The 26,144-nt window shown below is 43.1% G+C and overlaps 2 protein-coding genes across 5 annotated transcripts in view; one reads left to right on the forward strand and one right to left on the reverse strand.

Moving 5' to 3' along the window:
• The window catches only part of shot (dystonin-like protein short stop), a 710,700-nt gene that overhangs the window by 218,347 nt on the left and 466,209 nt on the right, over positions 1–26,144 (reverse strand). The gene's annotated exons all lie outside the window — the stretch shown is intronic.
• Positions 1–26,144, forward strand: part of Yod1 (Yod1 deubiquitinase) — a 52,883-nt gene that overhangs the window by 18,382 nt on the left and 8,357 nt on the right. Inside the window, exons 1-3 of one of the 2 annotated variants that reach the window (XM_037415346.2) lie at positions 10,569–10,741; positions 17,721–17,987; positions 22,236–22,454. In XM_037415346.2, coding sequence (XP_037271243.1) covers positions 17,724–17,987; positions 22,236–22,454 — 483 coding nt within the window. In that variant the 5' untranslated portion in view covers positions 10,569–10,741; positions 17,721–17,723. Of the gene's footprint in view, positions 1–10,568; positions 10,742–17,720; positions 17,988–22,235; positions 22,455–26,144 lie in introns of those variants that run through there. The other variant, XM_075874385.1, reaches the window with a different exon arrangement.

Raw genomic sequence — 26,144 nt, forward strand, 5'->3', positions numbered from 1 at the left:
GCTTGGGTTTGATTTCTGCCGGGACCATAACGTTATTTGCATTCGTTGGACGAACACTTCCGATGTCGTTTTTTTTTCTTAGCGGTGTCGCATTTTTAACTACGAATATCTCTTTTCGTCGTTCACCTGATACAAACTGTCAATCACTTAGTGGCGCATACCCGCATATTATAAGGCCCGCCATATGCCCGAGTATGCGCCACACGTGTCTGGAGGGACGTGTTAGACGTCGTACGCGACGGTATTGTGACGTTATTCATGTTACCTCGCATACTAGTACTCTACTCTAAGCAAAAGAAGTGATCACGACGAGAGCACCTATAGAAGTAGCGGCTGGACAGACAGACAGAAACGCTCTGTCTGCAGTAAACGCAAAGAGGTGCATTTAAAACTTCGTTCCTTAAAGCAGCCGCGTGTTTGAGAGCCCTGTTGCCCCGCTATAGACAGCTGCTGTGCAAATGACCATGTGCGAACACCCTTCTGGAATTTACACAGTGCAAAGAACACTAAAGGAGTTAGACAAGGAAAACGTTCAAATCCTCACCATTTCCAAGAACAGCTTACTTGATATGTTGTATAAATGGAAGCTCTGATATGTGTTTAACTAAACACAGTGCGACATTGTTTTTGTGAAAAGTCGCATGTTTTAATATTACGGTAGTACACATTGTATGCGTGTGTATTTGCTAAAATATACGAACTCCAGAACTGTGTCTGTATGTAGGAGGTGTGAAGCAAATCATTCTGTTACTACCGTGTTGAAAGAGTCACCAGCGCTTTGTGAAGCTGCGTGAAAGCAGCCGGCCTCTTTTCGCTCTGGGGCGGATTCATTTTAGGGATGGGGGGTTGCCTGAAGTAAAATTGGAGAGGGGGTCATGACCTTTTTTGTTTTTACTTGCACAAAACCCCCTACTACATAGCATAATTGCTGTTAATCTGGGCTCACAGTGGTTTCACTCACTCACTTGTCCTAACTAGTGATAGAAGGCGAACTACAAGCACTGAAGTGTGTGCGGGGGGGGGGGGGGAAGGGGGTGCCGACACAGACTTTGGGGGAGGGAGGCGATCGCCCCCTACCGCTTCCCCTCTTGATCCAGCACTGTTTTCGCTGTAACATGTATATATTGTATTGTTTATGTCGAAAATAAAAGTTTGACTGAATCAGCGGACGGGTAAGCGTTCATCGCAATGTTGATTCGCCATTTTGTGCAGCGGCGCCTATATTGTTATCTACGATCGCAGCTAACAAGGCCGATATCGCCGCGAGCAAATAGTTGATCACAGCTGCAACCGATATGCCCAGTTTCCCTCCTACGCGAGTATACGCGCAAATCAGTGAGACATGCACCAAGAGTCCCAAAGAGCCTGATGTGCGCCGACCACATATGTATACCAATATATGGAGTGAGATATGTGCCTGTAACGCTGCATATATTGTCCTTCCGTGAGCGATGTGCTATTTCTCTGATAGGCCAAACTTGCGGCGATGTTCTCTCTCATCCGATAAGCTCGAAGAATCGAACTATATTAGTCAGACCACATTCATAGACTGTCGTGTCTGTCTTAGTTTTCTACCACCCAGTAAGCGAAAATCAGCGCACCATATATGACTCTTGTTCGCTCTTCTGGCGTCGCTCAGTCACTGTGTCTTCTTGGTTTTTACATGGAAAATGAGGCTGTGTACAGAGATTATATAGTAAAGAAAAAAGAAAAGGCGTGGTTCATGCGAACATTTTGTAAACACACACACACACACAACCATATATATATATATATATATATATATATATATATATATATATATATATATATATATATATATATATATATATATATATATATATATATATATATATATATATTGTAACGAGGGTAGTGGGCATGGAGCTCGAGGATAGAAAAAGAAGAAGACTTGCTGTGATCGCAGCAAGTCTTCTTCTTTTTCTATCCTCGAGCTCCATGCCCACTACCCTCGTTACAATCGCCAAAGGGCATAACGGTGAATTCATATAGTCCATCCGGTGTTACAAAGGCTGTCTTCGGGCGGTCACCCTCTGCCATGGGCACCTGCCAGTAGCCAGAGCGTAAATCTAATGAAGAAAAGAACTCTGCTCCTTGTAGGCAGTCCAAAGCATCATCGATGCGCGGCAGAGGGTATACGTCTTTGCGCGTTATCTTGTTGAGTCGGCGGTAGTCAACGCAGAAGCGGATGGATCCGTCTTTTTTCCTGACGAGAACAACCGGTGAAGCCCAGGGACTGTTGGAGGGCTCGATGATGCCACGTTTCAACATGTCGTCTACTTGTTCGTCGATGACACGGCGTTCAGCAGATGACACACGGTACGGACGCTGCCTTGGCGGGGCTTGTTGACCGGTGTCAATCAATCAATCAATCAATCAATCATGATTTATTTCAGCTTCAAAGACATTCAGTGGAGCTTGGTGGGTACGGACAAAAAGCCATAGATGAGGCTTGACAGGGTCCGTACCCCCGGGCTTGGCAAACGTGGCGTACAGAGTGGCGTACAATCGTGGCGTACAAAGGCAAAAACGGGCACATAACAGTTATCTTCATTGCAACAACATAAGCGAGCTAGTGGAACTGAAAAAATGTACACAATAAAGGCACTGGTACAGTATACAGAGATGCACTCGTTCAAAATGAAGGGGGAGAGAGAGATTCACAGGTACATTTTATCATCATACACATGCGAATTGAGTATGCGGAAGTGTTACTTATGTTTTTCGGATATGTTAAGTAGTAGCGGTAGCTGATATTTCAACATCTGTGTTGCGTAATTGGTTCGTGGTCTTGGTAATCTCCAGACTTCACGAGTCCTCAAAATTCGCACATGTTCAGCGCGAGTTAGCGCCGACAATTCTGTGAAAAATGTGTCGTTATTTTTTATAGCCGACTTATAGCGATTGTTTAAAATTGTGTGATATAGCTCATGTACTGGGAATAAGTGCAGAGCCTTGAAAATCGGTTCCGTGTGGGCATCGTATGCGGCACTAACGATGTTACGAATGGCTTTCTTTTGAAGTTTGTGTAATTTCTGAACGTTGGTTTTGGTGGTCGTGCCCCAGACTAAGTGACAATAAGATAAGTTAGACAAAAATAGTGATTTATAAATTAACAATTTTATGTTTTGAGGCAGGACGTAACGAAACTTTGACAATATACCTACAGTTTTTGAAAGTTTATTTAAGGTGGCATTCACTTGATCTGTCCACGTCATATGCTCTTCAAAAATGACTCCCAGGCTTTTAGCAACGCGTGATAATTCTATAGTTGATGTACCTAACTTTAGACTGTTTGTGATGCCCAGTGTTTTGTTTTGAGGCCGAAATATAACAGCTTTCGTTTTAGCCGCGTTTAGGTTCAAAGAGTTGGCGATACTCCAAGTGTGAATTTTATTTAGGACGACGTTGCCTTTTTCAATGAGGTTTGAAGGGTCACGTCCTGTAATAAAAACACTTGTATCATCTGCGTAAATGATAAATTTAGTATTAGCACAAATATTTACTATATCATTCACATATAAATTAAAGAGCAATGGGCCCAAAATGCTACCCTGAGGTACACCAGCCTTAATTGGTTTGAATTCGGATACAAAACCATTAATAGTGACTTGCTGGTGGCGATGTTTAAAGTAAGAAATTATAAGTTTTAAGAAAGTGCCTCTAAAGCCATAATGCTGCAGTTTCTCAAACAAGGAATCGTGGTTAATTGAGTCAAATGCTTTTGAGTAGTCAATGAATATGCCTAGTGTACAGAGATGATCTTCGAAAGATTGTAAGATAAGCTCCTTTTGGCGCAATAGAGCCATCTCAGTGGAGCATCCCTTCCGGAAGCCAAACTGGCAAGGCGTAATAATGCTATGCTTCGTTGAAAAACTGGACATGCGTTTATATATCAATTTCTCAATGCATTTAGAAAAGACTGGAATAATTGAAATTGGCCTGTAATTGGAGAAATTGTTGATGTCACCACCCTTGAATATTACAGTTACCTTTGACATCTGTAGTTGTTTGGGAAATGTGCCAACAGAAAACATGAGGTTAATAACATGTTCCAGAATTGGTGCGATAATATCGATTACAAATTTTATAGGTCTGATTTGGAAGTCATGAACATCCGTACACATACTGTTTTTTAGTGACAAAAACAGATGTTATAATTTCATGCACAGTAGTCGGACACAAGAATGCGCTTTTCTGTATCGGTGCTGTTAAATATTGAATGCAATTCGGATCGTGCTTACTATTCACAAGTGATGTGAAAAAGTCGTTGAAGGAATTCGCCAAGCGTGCATTCGTTAATTCTTCGCCGTTACTATTAATTGATAAAGTGGATTGTTCTTGGGGGTCACCGTGTAGCACAGTGTTCAATCGTTTCCACATAAGGTGTGGCTTTTTAAGGACTTCTGGGGTGAAAAGATTGCTTAAGTAAATTTGTTTCGCTTCTCGGAGCTGTTTGTTCAGTTGGTTCCTGAAGCGCTTAAAAGCGTGTAAATCTGTTAAAGCTCTTGTTTTCATAAAGATCTGATACAGTTTGTCTTTTTCTTTCATGCTCTTGAGGTGTTCCCCGGTGACCCATGGCTTACGGGCTTTCCGAGCTCGTTTCGCTAATTTACGTGGAAAACATTGTTCATACGCTGCCTTAAAAACATTTATGAACTCATTGTACGCTGTCTCGGGTTCATCAACTTCTAATACTTTGCCCCAATCTGTTACACGCAAATGAGAGCGAAAGTTTTTCAGCGTGAAAGAGTTTATCTGTCTGTAAGATTTAGTGGACGGGTGTCGTGACGCAGTGGAGGGTTTTGTTTGCGCCGATAGTAGATAAATGGGTAGGTGGTCGCTCACAGAAGAACTGATGACGCCAGAACTAAGATGCTCGGGTGAAATATTTGTAATAAAGACGTCTAGTAGTGTCGAAGAAGTTGGTTGTATTCGTGTAGGTAGACTGATTGCATTAATATAACTGTTCGCGTCCAAGATCCTAGAAAGTTCATCATGACTTGTTGATTGTTGCAAGCAGTCTATGTTTATGTCACCTCCTAGAATGACAGTGCTGGCATCATCATTAAAATAACTAAGGTAACTATCTAAAAATGTGAAGAAATTTGACACACTCGCATGAGGTGGACGGTACATAACGCTGTACACTTTAGCACCATTTTTGACAGTGAGAACCTCAAAATCAGCAGTGGCTCTTGAAAATTCTTCCACAATAACACAATTCATGCCATTTTTCACTAACATCATGACCCCGCCTCCTTTTTTAAAGCTGCGGTTTACGAAGAAAGAAGTATATCCTGGAATTTTGATCACTTCTGTAGCATCGCGATACCATGTCTCGGTAAACATCACGATCTCGAACTGAAAATCCATGCGCGATAACAAACATTGTATTTCTTCCTCTTTATTTCTAGCAGACTGGGTGTTAATATGCAGTGCAGAAAATGAATATTTGTTTTGTGACAACCTGCAAATTTCCGAGACCGACAAAACTCGGTTTTCCATATTTCATATCGGAAACGGTATGTACGTACTCGACTTACTCTATCTTATCAAGGTCGCTGAGCTTCGTGACGCGTAGGACACGTGACGACTCATTTTTCCTTGCAAAGATTTTGCCCTCTTTCGTCCAGCAGAAACGCCAGTTTTTGTCGTTTTTCTTGCAAATTGTTTTTCCGAGAAGCACTTTCAATGCGGGACACAGGTGCTCGTTTATGAAGATAGGATGGCGTTCCTGGTGTCCGATGTCGGCCGTGGTCAAACGTTTCTGTCGTGTTTTTTCAAGCAAGGCATTTCGTTTTGAGCGGCTATGAAACTGCACTACAATATTTTGTCGTGAAGCGTCCCGTGTTGGTACACGGTGGCAAGCCTCAATGTCACTTTCGGAAACAGGTTCATTTACTGAATTTCCAATAGCTGCAAGTACGCTTTTCAGGTTTTCGTTTTGTGTCATGGGAACACCCTTAATCTCAATGTTCCTATTTCTAGAGTACTGTTCTAGTTGAGTGATCCTAAGTTCATTCTCAGTCACTTTGTTTCTTAGAAGCGCGCATTCATCCGTGAGGGAGCTGTTGGCTGCCTTCAATTCGGCATTTTCAGTTTCAATTTTTTTCAGCTGGTTTGCCATATCCTCAAAAGCATTATTCATGAAATCAAGGGAAGTTTTGATCTCACGATGCTCCTTCCGCAGCTCCCTCTCGAGCGACTGACGCATCTCAGTCAGGTCATGTCTTAAATCCTTCACAAGTTTGTACACCTCTGAGCGGGATAAGGTCATGGCAAAAGACAGTACAATACACTTGGATGGCAGCAGCAGCGACAGTAAAAAAAAAAAAAAAAAAAAAAAAGAATTTCAGACCTGCGATCAGTAGAAAGGTAGGTATAAGCGACGTTCCAAGACTGCCGCCGCTGCTGCCAAGTGAAGGACGTCGGCCGATGATCCTCTTGAAATACTTGTGAGCCCTGGCGGCACAGTCGCTCCCTGAAGTGACGTCACAGACGATTGTGACCGACGCCGCCCTTCCGGAAAAGAGCGAAAGATGTTGCCACCAAGACAAGCTTCACGTGCGTGTCGACGATAGTATCTGCGATCAGTAGAAAGGTAGGTATAAGCGACGTTCCAAGACTGCCGAACCTCTGCGGTCGTTCACCGTATTGACTGTGTCAATACGGTGAACGACCGCAGAGGTTCGGCTTAAGCCTGACTGGTCACGATCGAATGAAGAACGAAAGCGGAGAAGAAGATTTATAATCTCTTCGCGCTGAGTTGGTGCGAGCTCAGAGTCGATGGCATCCGAGAATACGTCCAGAGCTGCATCATTAGGCGCGTTGGTAGGAGTGACAGCACCAATTGGGAGCGAAACCGCAGAATCGGGTATAGTAGCCGGAAGAATGCACTCGTAAAGTTCGTAGCTTCCCAGGCATTCTCCACGTAGTAGGGATGACGGGCTGTGCGACGGATTGCAAACATAAATGGCAGCGTGACCATTGCGAAAAATGACGACGGCAAACGGAAGCATGATATTTCGACGGCACGCAGATGGGACCGATGGCATAAACAACACAGGTGATTTCGGAGGGGAAGCACATGACACCGAGACAACAGCAGCTGAGAAAGGCGCAATGTCAACGTCAGAAGCAGCAAACACTCTACACGAAGCACCATCGTCGGGGTCATAGCACGGCACAGACAACGCGAGTTCAGAACGAGCACAGTCGACCAAAGCAGAATTTGACGAAAGAAAGTCCCACCCAAGGATAACGTCATGCGAAGAACGGAATAAAACTACAAATGTGACGACGTACATCGCACCTTGAATGACGACTCGTGCGGTGCACAAAGCTGAAGGCTGAATATGATGGGACGTAGCTGTCTGCAAAGATAGGTCGGTAAGTTGTGTGGTCACTTTCTTTAAGTTTCGGCACAGTTTCTCGCTAATTACAGATACGGCAGCTCCAGTGTCGACAAGTCCGTGCACCTTAATGCCATCAATATAGAGTTCGATTTCGTTCGGGGGACAGCAGTTAGGTCTTGAAATTTTCGCTGCCAACGCAGTTCTTGCCTCCGGAACTGCGCCCGTCAGTTTTCCCCTCGCGGTGGGCTGTTGCGACGTAACATCGGAGAAATAGATCGACGACGAGGAGAAGGTGAACGGCTTGCGCCGGATGGTCGGCGACCGGGACGTACGTCTAGAGGTGGATTGGTAGGAACGGGATATCGCGGCTGAGTGGGCATGGTGGGCATGTAATGTGAGGTCCCTGCATTGTCGTGAGAAGGGAAGCTGCGACGACGGCAGTGACGAGCTACGTGGCCTGGGATGCCACATGAAAAACATATCGGCCGATTATCTGGAGTGCGCCATTGGCTGACGATAGGGGCACTGTTCGCTGAATAAGGTACCGTAAATGGTCGTGCAGGCGGCGGCGTTATATAAACGTTCTGACCTGTTTCATATACAGCCGGAGACGGGATGGTCAGCGAGCGGGAAGGTGGCGTCGACGAATAAACGTGGCGAGTAGCTTCGTAGGTGGCCGGAGACGCTGGCGCACGTGGTTGAGCAACTGCGGCTGCATAGGTTAGTGGTGCAGTAACAGTTGGGGGAGCCTGAGCTGGCGGCAATGCTTCGGCAACTTGCGATCGAATGACCTGGCGAAGCGAAGGCGACAAGGGTGCCATCGGCTCGGTAGTTCTTGTGATTATAGATAGCTGCCGGGCGACCTCCTCGCGTATGAATTGCTTTATGACTGGTATCAACGCAGAGTGGTCGGCGGTGTCATGGGGATAGTCGAGGGATGAGATGTCCGCGGTGTCTTGAGCAGCGCAACGCGTAGAAGCGCGCTGCCTACGCAGCTCATCATAGCTTTGGCAGAGCTGAATCACCTCGGCGACCGTCTGGGGACTCTTCGCAGCCAGCATTTGGAACGCACCGTCGTCGATTCCTTTCATGATGTTCTTGATCTTGCCTGCCTCGTCCAGAGTCGAATCGACGAGCTTGCCGAGAAATAGCACATCTTCGATGTAGCTCGTGAAATTTTCATCTGCTCTCTGTACTCGGCCCCGCAAGCGCTGTTCAGCACGAAGGCGGCGGACAGCAGGACGGCCAAAGACTTCCGCGAGGGTTTTCGCCAATTCCGACCAGGTACTGAAATCACTTTGATGATTTCTGTACCATAGTTTTGCCACGTCGGTCAGGTAAAAACTCACATTTGTGAGCTTATCGGCTGCGTTCCACTTATTGACGGCGCTCACCAGTTCATACTCGGCAATCCAGTTGTCCACATCTTGGTCCTCTGTGCCACCAAATATGGGGGGGTCGCGCTGCCGGAGAGCGCCAGCGCAGAAGACAGGCACAGGTGCGAGATCTGGAGTAGCAGCATGAGATGGCCCCGGATCAGTCATTGTAGGAGGTCGTTGGAGTGTGCGGCTGCGAAGTTCCAGGGTGAGGACCAGATGTGCCCAGCACTTCCACCACTTGAAACGGGTTGTTGAACAAGCAGGCGAACTCGGCGAAGGAGAGCTTTATTTAGCGCAAGGGCTAACTGAACGCAAGCCTGCGATCACAGCAAGTCTTCTTCTTTTTCTATCCTCGAGCTCCATGCCCACTACCCTCGTTACAATATATATATATATATATATATATATATATATATATATATATATATATATAGTGTCCAATTTCTCTAATTTGTCCTCTAATCCTTGTAGAGACATCATGAATAACAAGGATGACAGAGGACACCGCTGCCTAAGCCCCCGTTTTATCTCTGTGAACTTAAATACCTGTTTTTCCCACTGTATAAATATATCTTTTATTTTTATAGATATCCTTTAGAACATTAGTGAATCCATCTTCCACACCTAGTGTGTCTAGTATTCCCGACAGAGCCTTTTGAACCACGCCATCGTATGTTTTCTTGATATCCAAAAATGCTAGCCACAGGGGCCTGTGTACCTTTTCTGCTATTTGATGCACTGCGTTAGTGAGAACAGATTGTCTTTCAACCTCTTGTGTTTCCGAAACCCATTCTGCAGTTCCCCCAGCGCCCCCTCGTCCTCTATTCATGCATGCAGTCTTTCCTTTATAATTTGCATCGCCAGCATGTAGACCAGTGATGTCAGTCACTGTTATAGGACAATAGTTGTTTATGTCAGCTTTGCTGCCGTTTCCTTTATATATCATGCTCATGCTGCTAAGCTTTCATCCCTCGGGGACTTCACCATCGACTATTGTTTTGCTCTCTACCTCTCTCAAAGTCTGCTTAGACTTGGGACCCAATACCTTTATCAGCATAACTGGGATGCCATCAGGGCCTGTTGATGTACTACTATGAACCCTTTTCTCAGCCCTTTGCCACTCTCGTTGTGAAAATGGAGCCACTGCTCCACTCGATCTATCCCTGTCTCTAAAGGTACATAATTAACTCACTTCTTTGTTGAAAGTTTTCCTATATATTCGATAGCTTCGTCTCCTTCTAACCAAACACCTTGAGCTGTAGTTATAAACCTCTGCTCTAGGTTTGTCTCATTTCTTAGAGAGCTTAGATGGTTCCAAAAATTTTGCAGCTGCCTTTCTATTCTTTGATGTACTTCTGCTAGTCACTGAGCCCCATTTATTCTAATGTTTTTATTGATCAGAAAGGATACTTTCCTTATACAGCTTAGAAAGATGCCCCCCCCCCCCTTTTTTTTTTTCAACATCATCTGTCGATTCACCTCGCTGCTTAGCACGTCTGTGTTCCCTAGAGGCTTCCTGACGTTTTGCTATGGCGCTCTTAACTTCCTCATCCTACCAATTCTTGGGCTTGTGTCTCCTTTTCCGGGGTGACTCGTCACGTGCCTTAGTAAGCTCTAGCTCGAACAGTCTGATCAGATTCGTGTACGTCCACACTGTTTTATTATCCTTAGTGATTACTTTTTCAGCTTGTTTAGTTGTTTGCTTCTAATGTATGTCGCAAGCGCCACTGCGTGGCGCTTGCAGAAAACTGAATTCAGGGCGACTCCGCTGGCATTACGAGCCATCCGCCAGGCATCTTAATAATGTCAGGCATCTTAATAAAGGAGGCGTTCGACGATCATGGCGCTCGGCCTCGCACCGAGGCTGAGCCCATGGCACCAATGGATGAGCAATCATTTGCGAGACCACTCGGTGGTGGCCTAAATTTCCACTGTTTCTTCAATCCCGCAACCACGTAAAGGACGCGTCGCAACGTTTCTCAGGTGAGGCTACTTCGAGCGCCGCACTGAAGGTGTGCATTGGCCTTTGCTTGACTTCGGGGCGATGCCTGCGCGGTAGCAATCCAGCCAGCGAACACCTGGGCGTTCGCTGAATCGAGCCTGAGTGTTTTTGAGGTAACCAAGCTTTTGTTGCTCCTCGATGCTGGGAACGAACTGCCTGTAGTATCCGAAGCAATGGAACTCGCAGATCAAAGGCAAACCGTGATGGCCTACTGAACGTAGTAGCGCATGTAGGAAATGTGTTATATAAATAACAGTTCACGCCACCACCTCGAGAATGCCCCGTTTTGCGTTTCCTTTGTTCTCGATCAAGTATTCATCTTGCAGCTGCCGACTGATTCAAGACATTTGTAAACATCGTACGTGAAGGCTACACACGGCGCAAACATGTTTGCACTCGGGGGAAAACGAAGCTGTATTGCACAATCATTTCGATAGAGTGCTTGAGACGGTTGACTCGTGTGGAATTTATGACCGTTTGAACAATTATTGCCGGTTAGTACGTGAAGAATGGATGTATTTACCGCGTACTTCGGACTGTCGCCGTCTGATTACTCCGTCGCCGAAGCAGCTGTCATCTGGAGTGGCATCTATGTGTCGTTGTTCTTGCTGGAAATTTAAATAAAGTTTAACAGTTCTAGCTTGCTTGCGACATGGTACAAGCTATTGCTGTACTATAAATGTGGTTATTCAAATAAGCATCGTGAGATGTTTCATCGTGACAGGAGACCCGTACTCACAACATTGTGCTAACGATAATTACACTTGATTGGCTCGCAGTTTACCGGCTACGCGATGTAGTCTGATCCCACAGAATGGCTAAAGGAAAGGCATAAGGCTTTTGATGTAATCTGCTATAAATGCCAGCCAAGTGCCTGGCACTTATTCCTTTCACTGAGAACTCCTCTCTGTGGTTAACTCCAAGGGACCCAAAATATTTATTAATGTTTAACAGCATTGGCCACAACAGGTATCAAGTTAAAAGTGTGAAAGGCAATTTATTTTCAAATGAATTCTGTAATGTTCATTTGGGCTGGCAGCCTAAGAGGAGAGAATAGCTGTCCAGAGAGTCAAGTTCCTGTGCACTGCCTCTGGCACAGCTTGGTGCTGAAGTTTTGTGACATTCTACTATATCTTATAGCCTCGGATAAAGATAAGTGGTTTCAACCTGCCTCAACTTCTCATCATCTCATGCATGTGCATTCAAGTGGCTGGATGTTGCATGCATTTCTTTTAAAATGAGGAACCGATTACACTTCCTTGATCGTCGTGGCGTGCATTAGCTCCATCAGTGCTGCAGAGCGCAGATATTTGTCGAATTGATTTAAAAAGTGAGCCTTGGTCCACGAATCAAGTTCAGAATCGGAAGTTTTATTTCCCAACGAAATTGTTGGGGATCCTTCAGGCGAAAGGCTGCACTATACAGCTTGAATGTGCCTGAAGCTCCTCACATGGCAACACTAAAGTCGGCATAGATATCCAAGTACACAATTTCAATTCAACTGAGAAAATAGGGTATTTTGAATAATACATACAAGCACGCGGTATCTATGAACAAAATAGAAATGTAGTGCATTTTGTCAGAGTAAAGGTAAAAATACATTGTTATCATCAGAAATAGTGGTAGTGACAAAAAAAAAGCACTAATATTAAATGGCTTATGCATAATGGTATGATACACTGTTTATTGAAACATTGAGCATGAATAGATAGAAAAGGAAACAATGCAAAATGCAAGAACTGTTCAACTTCATTTATGCTTTCATTCAGATTTGTAAAAGTTTTCTGATTTGTTTGCACATTGAAGTAGTTAAGGCAATTCTTTCCCTTTCCAATTTATTTAGAAATGACGGTAGGCTATGTCTCCGCGATTGCATGAGATAATTTGTGCAGCGGAATGGTACGAGCTACCTGTCTTGGCTACGAGCGCGTGAGTCACTTTTTTAGGGTTCAAGTCATGACGTATGTTTTAAAGGGGCCTTCCAATGCTTCAAAACAGCGGTGCTGACCGCATCAACGCATAGTGGCTCTTGGCAAAACTATTTTGAGGGGAAATGACGATGGATGGCGCAGGCCTGTGATTGGATGGATGTAACATTAGAATTAATTGTGGCATTGCATGAAAAATGAAGATTACTATAGGGTTTATTTTTTCTTTAGCGTGGGTTTTCACTGAATCCAAAAGGGACTAAGCCTCTCCAACTTTTTCAGCTTTAAAGCTGCAAACCTAATAAAAAAATGCATGGACGACACAGCACTGGAAGAAATAGGCCGGGGACGCTCCAGGGGCCGTTGTTTGAAGAAAGTGAAGGGGAAAAGTGTAAGAGCGTTGATATATAGACGCCGTTGCAACAAGAAAGACCAGTAAAACTACAAAAAATTACAGAAGCGTTCGCGAGTTGCCTGATTTCGCACGTGCGGTTAGCTATTCAGTACCACATTATTTGTTACCATTGCAACGGCGCCCTCAATACGTTGGAAATAGCGGGCAATATGGCATACAAGCTTCCTGATGAAAGAGCTTTCAGTTTATTTTATTGGGGCGCTATCCTGCATCATAAGGCAAAAAAAAAACAAAGTCGGGTGACTCCGCAAAATCGAGTTGAGGGTATGCATTCATTTTATTGTATTTCAATTTTTCTAGGCTGATTAACATTGAACTGGGTGCCCATATTGCTGCCATTCTTGCAGTACTAATGTCTTAAGCCTTCAGTCGACGCAACCAGCTAGTAAAACATGCCAAACAATGAGGTCTTGAAAATATTTAGAGAATTGTGTGATATTGTCGGAGCCGAAACAAAATGAATATAGAAGCCAGTGTTCGTAAACACTTGTCGCGCATTGTGTACTATGTTTTTGATAAAGTTGTGCAGTGGAATGGAAATTGAGCACATTCAATATTTGTCAAAACACGCATTTTTGAATCTGAAAATGTGCATGAATGTCACCTTTCGTGGTGGTGGACCTCAGAAGCACACAGTAGTTCAGATAAGATTGAAACAAGGTGTAATATATCTGTAGTTTTACCCTCTGTGGAAAAAAATGCCAACAGCGAGACAGCTCACCAGTGGCACATGACAATTTTGTGACTAGTTCTACGTGATGGGTCCAATTTTGATCTTCTGAAAATGTAATGCCTTATACTTATCATTTCCTCAATATTTCAATGGGAGCACCATCCAAGGATAATTCTTTATTGAAAAAAGACTGCCTGCCTCTAGCTCTGAATAATATGGCCTTTGATTTTGAGCTGTTAATTGTTACAGCATTATTACGAGACCATGTCAGCAAATTGGAAAGAATAATGTAAGATTTATGCAACAGATAATCAAGTTCATGACTAGAGACAAACAAATTTGTATCGTCAGCGTACAACACAATGAATGCATCACTAACACTTTCAGCAATATCATTTACATTAATTAGGGTCGGTCCCAATATGTTACCCTGCAGTACTTCTGCTTTAATTTGGAATATGAGGAGCAGAATTTTTTAATAGCAACGTACTGGGTCCGCCTTGAAAGATGCGATTGAATCAACAAGTTTGCCATGCCATGGATACCGTAGGTGTCTAGCTTTCTAATTAGGTTTATTATTTAAATGAGTTAATGCCTTGTTTTTATTTATACTTATACCTACAGTGCCCTCAGGGGGCATCGTTCTAGGGTGGTTTACAAATTCAAAGTACATTTAAATCAGTGGGAACAAGTTGAATTGCACGGCACACAAAAAATAAAAACAAATCAAACTTTTACTGTAAACATATCTAAGGTCAGTAAATCTTGTCAATTCTTAGTTCTTTTTAGCATAACAACGCTTTCCCTGTCGACCTGCCTGAGCCAAATACATGCTGACAGTGAGGAAAAATGTTATTTCTACAAAAAAAAAATGTTGAATAATGCAGATATCACCTTTTTTAAAACCTTAGAAGAGGCAGAGTGAATAGAAATTAGCTTGTAGTTCCTCAAGTTATTTCGATTGCCTCATTTGAAAACCACTAGAACCCTGCCTTTCTACATAGCACTTGGAAAATGGCCAGATTCTAGAACAAGATTAAAGATAAATGCAAAGTGCATTGCAATTTCATAATTTACAAACTTTATGGTTCTGATTTGAATACCATCTGCATCCATAGCATTGTTGTTTTTTAGACCAAAAAAAGTATACAAAAAGTATGCAAAAGCTGGCTTGAAAAAAATACTATGCGGGCATCTATTAACAGCAGTGCCACTGACTATCCAATGATGCCCCACGAAGGGATCGTTGAAGCTTTCAGTTTAAGCGATGCCCATTACTTTTCCAATATTGAGGGGGACTTTATGAAAAGGCTGTTTCACAGTTTTGTTTTCTTTTGTCCTATGGCTTCGTTGGTAACTTTGCATTTTTTTTTTTTGTGGATGGATATTTTTCCTGCGCTCATGCTAAAACAGTTTCACGATGGTGCGCTGTAGCCCTTTGTAGTTCCGTGTTCATAGTAATCCGTAATTTCTTAAATGCAATGAGATTGCTTGTCATTAGCACGCATGAAAATTTATTAAATTACCTATTTTTCCTATTTATAATCTTGATGTGTTGAGGCTGTATCCAAGGCTTTTTAATACGTATTTTTACCTTGCCTGTTTTGAGTGGAAAAGACTAATTGTAGATACGAATGAAAATTGACAAGGATTTGCCATATGCCTCACTAGTATTTTTTTGTTATATAAAGGGAACCAGTCTGTGTGCAGTACAAGGGCATGAAAGTGTTCCATATTTTTTCTTGACTAACATCTATAACTGAGTGTGGTATCAGGCAAGCATTTTTCATAAAATGAACATGCTATGAATATCGGGCAGTAGTCGCTGATATCAAAGCTGGTAGTCCCGGCTGTGTAAATCTGTGTACCAGCGTACGACTAGTTTGTTCAACTGAAGTATTTATTTATTAGAATTTTGGTTTAGTGAAAGCGTTTTGCATTGAATTCATCATAAAATCACTGGGGATTTTCTAAAAGTTTGTTCTTCTGAAATATTCGCTGAACCAATGTTTGTACAAGTGAGAGTTCACTGTATTTACTCTTGCACTGGGGCACATTCAGGTTCAAGCTTAGCAAACATGCAAAACATGCATTGTTGCCTGATGTACCCATGCATACGCATTCAATGTTGCATGAATATCTTTTATGAGGAACCAAACAATTCATGACATGCGGCTCAGTTTAAATCAGATTTAGGTAAGGTCAATTTACTTTTTGAGGGCCTTGTATACTGCTTCCAAAATACACAAAAAACATGTCATCAGTAATTAGATACGTAATGATTAATGTATCAAAGAACTAAAATGTTTCTACTGCAATGTATTATTCTTGTGCTTGTGCACTGTCATGACAAATTTCTTGGTTGGTTTTAAATTTTGTAGCCACCTTGCATAAAGATAGAAAATGTCCTCCAGTCCTCTGGGAAACATCTTATTTCTCTCAATGGGCTACAATGGTTTTTTATGCTGCATATGCAAGAACAGGGCTACTTTGATTTTGTGGCACGAATGCTTGGAATGTGGTGACGAGTGATTGCGGTACAGTTTGAAGAAGTTCACTTGTGGGAGTGCATCGCTGATATCAGAAGTAGTGGGGAACATGCACAGTGCAACACTTAACTTTTTCATAGGATTTTTAAAGGAATGGTACTCCTTTTCTTTGTGCAGAATACAGTTGAACCCGTCTATAAAAGCCACTGGATATAAGGCACACCAGCGTGCCTGCATCTACACAAGGTTTAATGAGAAAATGGGAGCATGTTACCCTGCTTATAAGAGACACCTCATTAACTGCTGCTCGGTGTATGTTGAGCTATAATTACATGTGTTTATGTTGATGTTGACTTCAGTGCTTCTACTGGTGCGTTTGCATACCTGGAAAACTGAACTTCACCAGTCAAGGTTGTTTGTGTAACGTTGGGGGTGGTTACCTGATGTGCTGTTTGTTCATGAGACAGTATGCTCAAGCCTTTATTGTCTCTAACTACTAGGAGGTCATTTTTCTGGGGGTGGGTGTCAAAAGAGCTTGTGTCATTCAGCCTATAGAGACTTTAATAGCTCAGAATAGGTCTTTATGCATGCGTAGAAGCTAGAGCAAGTGTGGTTGCAAAGGGCAGTGAATTTGCACTATCGGATCCTTTGGAGCTCTGCTGGAACACCTGCTTCCTGTAGAGGTTCTTTAGATACTAGTAAAGCTGTTCATGGCCCAATTTGTTTTGGCTTGTAACTAGAACGAGCCGATCAATTCCACTTGAAACCAGACTAGTTGCACATTTCCACCAGGCCACTAACAGAGTGTATGATACTTTGGTTGCTCTTTAAAAAAAAAAAAGTAGAATTGAATGGCATGACCATTACTGCCGAGCGTCGCGAATTTTTGACATACCAAAAAAACTTCAAGCAAGCAAGCAAGTAACGAAATGCATGCCACCTCTAATGCCAGCTGTGAAGTACCCATGGAGAACATAGCTTTCAGCATAAAAAATCTAGCACCATCTTCTCTGAGGTATTTCGTGCTAGAACCAATTGTTTTGTAGCCAATTACGGAGAGTACACAGTGCGTGTAAAAGCCCCCACTTCTTCGTTCTTTCTTGTCTGGGTGACGAAAGTTGTACCTTTGATAACTTCGTTTATTTGGTCTGTAGACACCTAAGAGGTGGCACACGGCATGTTTTGAAGTACGCTTTTTGTGTCAAGGTCTTCGTTTCTGTGGCATTGGAGAATTCGCGTCATAAATCAAAGTATGCATCAGCGTTGCATTTTAAATAATTTAACTGTGGAATCATTTAAATGTTGCTATTTGAAGCTGGAAAATCAAACAGTTTATATTTTGCTAGGCAGTTTAATGATTCAGGCATTAAAGAGTCAATACCTGTGGAAGGTTGAGCTTGTTGGATGAATGAGCCAGTCAACTCGCTGATGAATGCACTTCTTTCATTTGTGCAGGGCATGGCGTCCTCCCCGTTGATACTGCGTGTCAAAAGTGCACAGGGCCAGTTCAGGTTAGACACTCTCCATGTGGACAGCACGGTGGAGGAGCTGCTGGGCTGCTTGTTCAGCTTGACAAGTGTGCCGCCAGCCTCAATGCGCCTGCTGCTGTCTGACGCCCCTCCGCGGCCTTTGGACTGTACCGACCCGCAGCGCCGCCTCGACGCGCTACCCCTCCGTTCCGGTGACACGCTCATTGTCGAAGCCCGTCGTGAACAACCTGCAGTATGTGCTTCCTCTCGTCATAATGATCTTGAAACATTGAAATACAGTTCCACAGAAATTGACGCCAACAGGCACACTTGCCGTCATGGCTACCCTTGATTATTATTTTTTTTTATTGTGACAAACACTTGTCTTTAAGGCATATTTTTGTTAAATGTGTGCTGTTAGGCCTGTGTTGTGTATGAAGTGAAGTAGTGTCTTGTGGAATCTGTTTTCATGTATCCAGCAATTGTAACTGGCTGTGTCGCTGTAGCGAAGGCCGGCTTGAGCGAGGTGACGGGTGCGTTCTGGCTGCAACCCTTTACATGTCCATAAAAGGTGGTATGTATCTGCTTGCATCGCAAGAGTGGGACAATACGGACATGTATCACCAACTCGTAAATGTGACTAGGTGCAGTGACCATTCCTGAATCTTCAGAGGTTCGCTCGCATACTAGGTCTTGATATTCACCAATCCGGCAGTTGAGTGCACTGGCTTCGAAAATCCAGACAGAGTTCCACAAAAACACTTAATCTGATTCGCCGCATTGCATCGAAAGCAGCTGGAGCTCGTACACATGTAGCTCGACAGCTCGTCCGCATAGTTCTGCAGCCAAGAATTTTATACCAGGCGCAATTTCAAGGGTTAACTTTGGCCCAGTTGGCACAGTTGGAGAGTATTAACGGTGATGCTATGCGCACAATAACAGCGTTACCTCGCATCACTCCCGTATCAACTTTACAGGAGCACGCCCAGCTTAACACAATTAAAGAGCTGGTTACGCAAAGTACCCTTGATTAACACTCCCATGTTTAAAGGCACATAAAGTCGAGGAGCTTAGTTGGTAGAGCATCGGATGTGTTATTTTAACGTTGCAGGTTTGGTTCCTGCCAGTGGCAAGTTGTCTTTTTGTCCACTCTTTCTTCTTCACATTTACATTATAGCTACTGCGAATAAAATCCCCATACTTGGCATTAATGTCTGCTCTCATTAATACTGTGTCTAGTGAAGAAAATCGAGTCCTTAAATTTTGAATTGGTTTTCTTGGGTCCACAGACAGTAAAATTGTAAAACCACCTGTTCACCTGTGTTAAAGGGGTACTGACGCAAAAATTTTTGTGTGGAATGTTTTTGCTGCAGCATGTTGCCGGATGTGTATTAGTAATAACTAGAGATTGGATTATAGCAGATGCCTATTTTGTTTTTGTGTTCTTATCTTACCACTTTGTTATATATGAGCATGAGGTTAAGAAGGCTTTTTATAGTGTTTTCATAGTGCCTATAAATGCATATTTTCAATATTGGTGCCCATATGAACACTATTTATCCTAAACTTTTGCTTTGGAGTAAAGTCGGAGTGTGATGCGGGCTACTTTGCTGTCCGAAAATGATAGTGGCTCAGCAGATCGCTCAGATAGATCGGATCTCGCCGGAATGGTCGTCTGCACACAAGCAGATGCTTCTCCAGATGCTCTATGCGAGTAATGTTTAATTTTTTCAGATTTCAACACGAGATAAGCCAGATAATACAATAGTTAAGTTTGTTTATTTTAGCTTTTTCTTCTCGACGCAAGGGGGCGCCTCGTCCCCTAGAAGCCGTCCAGATGTGTTCCATTTCTCGAACAGCATGGGCTCGGTGCTGTCTTCTAAGCTGTCTGTGTAGACTGTCTACGATGCTGTCTAAGAATTGGAACACAGCCTTACTTGGGAAACTCTATGGTCTGCTCGCATCTTCTCGGCGTTTGCTAGCACGTGTAGCACTTCGGTGTAGCTGCAGGACGATGGAGAATGAATGGCAAACTGTGAAGTGTCATCACGATAAAATAAGGTGCAAGTAAAAAAAATGAGATGTCCTCACGATTTTTGTTTTGTTTGTCATTTATTTGTTAAATGGTGCTTCACCAGGTCAAATGAGAAATTTCAGTTAGACACTGGAAATTATTGTGTGCCTAATCACAAGCTTTGTACCAAAAGAATTTCATAGTTGGTTCGTTGCCAGCCGCAAAAGCATAATGTGAGGACGTCAGCTAAAAAGCTTTGCCACTTGTTCGGTGTAGACTTCGCAAGCCGAATTTCGTCCCGGCCCTCTTCGGTATCGAAACAGCTCGGAGTCAGAAGGTCACACTATGCAAGCGAATAACACATTATGCGCACGCAAGGTTACATTTGCACAACATGCCCAAGCCAGGTCATGCACGCAAGGGATGCTGTGTCATTTTCGTGTTCTCTGTATTGTACTGCCTGTTTCTGTGGGATGGACTCCTCTATGTGCGCACGTTCGGTGAGGCTGACATGGATCATGTATTCTTACCACGATACGCAGCGTCGCACCGATGGAACTGCTTTAAGAAACGATGCACGAAAAACACTCAAAGCATTGTCAGGGCTGGCACCGGCACGATGTGAGAACAGCAAGAACACCAAGGCCAATGAAACGGAAGCAACTTAGCTGCAAATCTCGCTGAATATGAAGTTAATAAAAAAATAAATAACACGCAAAGATTCCGCTTGTATGTTTTAATGTTTCTTTCAACCTTCATACTTATATTCCAGCAACAGATTGCGAGAATTATTCAAGGTGACGTGCGTAATTTGTGCAGTGTCACATACTACTTTGACATGCGCAGGACCATTCCTTGTTGTATACGACACCTCCACAATGTTGGGGAATGAGATGAAGGGCAAGTGCGATTCACCTTTTTCCAGGATGAATGTTGCAAATCTTGGCAGGCGATATTGTGAACGCCCAGCACATGTGATTCTCTTGCTTGCTCAAAATGCTCAAACCTGATGAGGGGCTTTTTAAGGTGTTTGCAGACACGAAAATGGACCCTGTGCGAATAGACCTGGTTAATACAAGGTTGAAACACCATTCTGGTCTATTAGTGGTCTGGCTATTTGCTCCCGTGCGGCCTTTCTCTGCCATGCCGAAAAGAAAGAAACCCAGGAGCGTGTTCATTTGACAGAAGACACTTAACTCACCATGCTGGACAATAAAAGGAGACACTGTGTTCTGCTCAACCTGCGGAGAAAAAAAATTGCATGTCTATGCTAAGCCATTGGTGCCTTTGAACCACAATAAAAACAGTATTTCTGTTTGTTTTTCTGTTGTAGACACAGGTCCCACACATATTTCTTCAAAATTTGAATTTCTGTAAAAATGTATTGTGCCTATAATTACAATTTATGGCTCCTTAAATTGCGTTTTGCCTGCCTATTTTCGGTGTCTAAAACCCCTATGCTAGGCGCCTGTAAATCCGGCCTCCTGCGGGCATGGCATATCGCTTGCTGCAGAGCACGACAAGTAATTAATCACTGTTCATTTGCTGCTTACCAGTCTCGGTTCTGGTTTGGGAGAGATCTGAGAACGACAAGCTAACATGGGCAACTAGTGCCATCTAGCTTGTGAAACAGCACATGAAACTGTGATAAACTTGCGGCCTTTTGCATGTGGTATGTGCAGTGTGATGTACTTGTTGTCATTCTCATCGTCATCACCTGGTGGCGAAGAATTTCTTCAGGCTTTTAGACGTTCGCCGTGGGCACGGGCTCGTGAGCCCGCTGGCGCAAGCACACTCACTATTACAATGTTAGTTGGGTGTCTCTAATCTTGGCCGCAGTAGTGATGTTGTGGAAGTTTAGGGTCCCGTTCAGGTTGCTTTGTTTGATGACAGTGTTGCAAGGTGTAGCGTATAGCACTAGATCAGGCACGGGAAATTAAAAATTCATATATATTACCGTCCAAGCTGTACTCGCTGTCCAGATTTGGTAGATGATATACCCATGTTCATGAGCATCGATTCCACTGGCTATCTTAGCTTTAAAATTTTGTCAGTATCCCTTTAATAAGGCAAAAACCTTAGGGTCCTCATGTGAAGGTGACCTTCAGCAAAATCACAATGCGAGCACAAAATAGTTAAAAAAAGAAACACACTATTGGCTCCCAAGTGTATGCCTCAAGTAATGCGAGCTGTGATTTCCTTTTGTGTCTGTTGTTTGTGTAACTAAAAAAATTAAAGTGGCATTGGAGTGACTTTATGTAGTAATATGGAAAGAGTGCACAATCGAAGACACTTAGCTCAGAGCTTAGTGGGCTGTTTGGTAGGCCAAAGAGGTATGCAACGCCAGAAGAGAAACACAAAGTGAGACGCAACAAGCCGAACACCTTGCCTAATTCGGATGTGATGTTTCATTCCCTCTGAGACTTTCATCTCCAAATTATCTTTAGCAGTTGTGTAAGAGAGTCTGAAAATTTTTGTGTTGTGCAGGCATCTGTAGCAACGGCCAAAAATAAAAAAGAGCACCACAAGGAGCACAAAACGCTGCCACCGCACAAGCCAGCAGCTGAGAAAAAGAAGGAGCAGTCGCTGCCAGGTGTGCTGGTCAAGCGCCCCGTGCCAGCGGACAACTCTTGCCTCTTCACCAGCGTCTACCTGGCTCTCTCCAGTGGCGACTATGATGCTGGGGCCAGTGGTGCCCTTCGCCAGGTGAGACCCCATCTCATCAGACACAGTCGCTTGCATGTAAATCTTGTTACGCGAGCCGATTAAGTTAGCTAACAACAAATAGGCTGCAGAGTCAGTAGTAGCAACAGTACACTATTACAGTAATGGATGTGCACATTTCCATGCATTTTATTCTATGTGGGTGCACTTACCAAACTCTATAACTATATTATGGCATGTTTGGTTTTGAGGGCTTGTTAAGCATTTTGCATTTTCATATGCCTGCCTGTTATTCATGCAAGGCTGTGGTCGACCTCTAGATATCAACATCTGTGCAGCTCTTCAAGGAAAACCCTTTCTTTTTTTATTTCTGTGTGTGCGCAAATTGTTTCAGGAAGAAACTGAGATAGCACAGTGTCTTTCCTATCTTTTGTTTTTTCCTGAGACGTTTTGTGCACAAAAAAAAGGGGGGGGGGGATCCTTTAAGAATGCAATATCAACCAGCCCAAGCAGCTACACTGTTTCTATGCAGAGAAAGCTTGTTAATTTGGGTCTCAGGGAACCAGAAAAACATGTCTAAATTAACTGAATGTCGAATTAGTGAGTCTCAAGAAGGTAATACACAAATGGTTATTATACCAATAGACCTTTATTTTCTTCATGTATACACAAATTATGTTTTTGCTTTGCAAGAGAACACTGTAACAACTGAAATGTTTGAAGTGTGAATGACATGGACGCAAAAAAAGGCACGAGACAACAAATAAGCGCTGCAAGTACTTTTAAGGGTACCACATAGGCCCTATACGTTCCTAGCATTTTTGGTCATTTTGAGGCACCTTTTTGTCTGGGATATTCACATAATCCATACAACATTTTTCTTCCGAATTTTCCACTCTTTTATTGCAATAGCAATTATATGGACACTCTTGGCTGGCTTTTGCCGTCCGCATCGCCATTTGTTGCCGCCATCGTTTTCCCTATATGTTCATGTATCTACATAAATATAAAAGTGACAAAGAAAAATAATTCGAAAAAAAAACACTTTTGGGCGTGCGGAATTGAAGTAGCAACCTATCACTCTGGAGCATGTGGCGTTAGCCATGGAGCCACGAAAACACTCGTCTTTCAATGCTCAAACAACAAATCATTCATATATACCACTTGATGCTGGCGGTGCCGATTTCAGGGCAGGTATCGGCGCATTTTCAGCGTCGCTAGCGAGATTACACAAAAGAGCGTGCTCGTCGCAACACACTTCATGCGCTCATCTCCAATGCGTACTTTGCCCCACGATGGGGTGTGTAGGTAGACGCTTGTGCGTGCGTGCACTTATCTCGTGGTGGGAGAGAATCGTATGCTTTGGGCTTTCACCAGAACAATTGCATTGTAGTTACCGAGTGCACCAAGTTCACTTCGCTCGCTGCACAGTCGCCGTTTGCGAAAAGAGCGCATTTTTCAGACACAGCGAAGTAGCACATGTGACACTTGTTAATTCGCGCTCATCTGTACCTGTGAGCACATTCTGTGCATTGTTTTTGTTTGAGCAGCGTGTCAAGTGTCGAGCTATGAAGATTGTTAGTTTGCTGTAGTCTTGTGTGTGTTATTTTCATCTGTTATTTGTGCATGAGCAGCACGCTGCACGTTTCAATTAGCTGCACATTCTTCGAATGACAGTCCAATTTGTTGCTATCGCATTCATTGCTTCTCCCTTACAGCAAAATTGTGACTTTCTAAGTGAAGTAGGTTTATTAAAATCTCATCGATATTAGAATTTAAAAATTTTTTGACCAAGTAGACCTAAATTTTGAGTTAATTGAAAATCTATAAAAATTGATAAACACACAAAATCTATAAAAACACAAAAAATGTAAGTGGGAATGATTTCGATTCTGCTTCGGTAGCTGTAGGCATTCATGCAGGAAACAAGAAAAAATAATTAACTGGTTGTCTTGGAATGTGTAGAAAATGCTGTATTTACTCACATAATCTTCGCACTTTTTTTTTTTGGCGGAAAACCAATGCAAAGTTGGGGAGTGCGAGAATTATGCGGGAAAACTTTCCACGAAAACGTACAGAGCGAAAAAGAAAACAAAGTGGCCGCCCTGCAAGCTTTGAGTCGTACTGATTAAGACTTACCTCAACAATAAAAGCACAGGTTCAACACAAGGCAAGATTTATTTGAGACACAAAAGGCGCAAGCAAATAGTCGAAAATGCATAGCTTGTGGGCGTTGCGTTAGCGTTCGTCCCTCAACAGAAGCCCGCAAAAGGTTAGCATATGACGACAGTATTGTGGTTACGGCCATTTAACACAGAATCGTCCGCAGTTGCCTTCTGACGAAATAAAGTTTACCATTCATCCCAGTCTTATGCACTCGGAAGGCCCAACTCGTCTTGGTGGCTTTGAGCTGCTGTCACCAGTAGCGAACACAAAACTCGTTGACTCCAAAGGGCCGTTGTTTAGTGCATGACCGATCACTTTCAACTTGAAAGCAGCCGTACAGTTTCCGTATCGCCTCATTACGTAACAACATTGCGGACACAACGTACAAAACAGGCCGAAATGCGCACTTGCCACTTTGGCTTGGGCTAGATTGGATTTAATCTTCGTGCATTAATAGTACGCTTCATGCTTCAGAGATGGCGCCAAATGGCATGCACTATCATCATCATTGGCTGGAACGAGCGGACAACATTACTGTGGCAATTTTGTGTGTGCAATAATTACTCTTGAAAAAAAAGAAATAGTATTTTTGTTGGGCAATGTGGGGGGAGCGAGAATTACGCGAGTGCAAGGATTATGCGAGTAAATATGGTAATGGTGCCTAAGTAATCAAAAACATGGTTTTGAGATAATAGAGTTTAAAGTTAGAAAATGGTTGAAAAGTGAACACAATTTCTCACAAATATCGTTCAACTATTTCATTTTGTAGCTAAAAGCTTGATAATCATTTCCAAAGTGAATTTTTTCACTTTGGAGCCTTCCATAATGCTTGCCTTACTTCTTTTATGAGCTGTAATGCAGCTCTATCCGCAGTATGTAGTCGAATGTGGTCAACGTTGTCCAGCGAATCGGCTGTAGTTTGGCCAGGCTTGAATCCTCACTATTTCGTAATTTAGGCTTTGTGATACTACAATCCTTGAATCGAAGAACAATATCCAATGTAGCAAACCTTAAGACTTTGAACCTAAACAAAGACTCAGCAATGCAATTCCGTTAACTCAACACTCATACCAGGCCATTCTCACGTGCTATTTCGGTCTAATTGCATCACAACTAATAGTCATGTTCATTAGAGCATACCCGTTGTGAACCCTCACGTGATAAGATGTTCACCGATGAAGAGCTTGCCTGTTGAACGTTCTGCGCCTCAGTATGTGACTGACATTTACTCACATTTGGGCCACGACATTTACTCCTGCTTGGGCCACAAACTGGCCTGCAGTATTTCGCAATAAATAAATAAATAAAAAACATTTACAAGGGAACTGTATGGGTTGCCGTGAAATTCACATTTGCTGAAGACCTTTCTTGCGCTCAGCATCTAAACTTATCATCAACAAGCTACGGGTGTAATGAAGCTAGGAGTTAAAAGTGTTCGGGGCGGTGCGTTTTGAAGACGTAGTGCGAATATAAAAGTGCACAGTGTCTTTGGACTGATTTATAAGACTCACCTGACAATATTATATACACAGCTGTCTTTGACAAGTATTTTGGCTTTCTGAGATG

Source organism: Rhipicephalus microplus, chromosome 9, assembly GCF_043290135.1.
Source record: "Rhipicephalus microplus isolate Deutch F79 chromosome 9, USDA_Rmic, whole genome shotgun sequence".
NCBI classification, from domain to species: domain Eukaryota; kingdom Metazoa; phylum Arthropoda; class Arachnida; order Ixodida; family Ixodidae; genus Rhipicephalus; species Rhipicephalus microplus.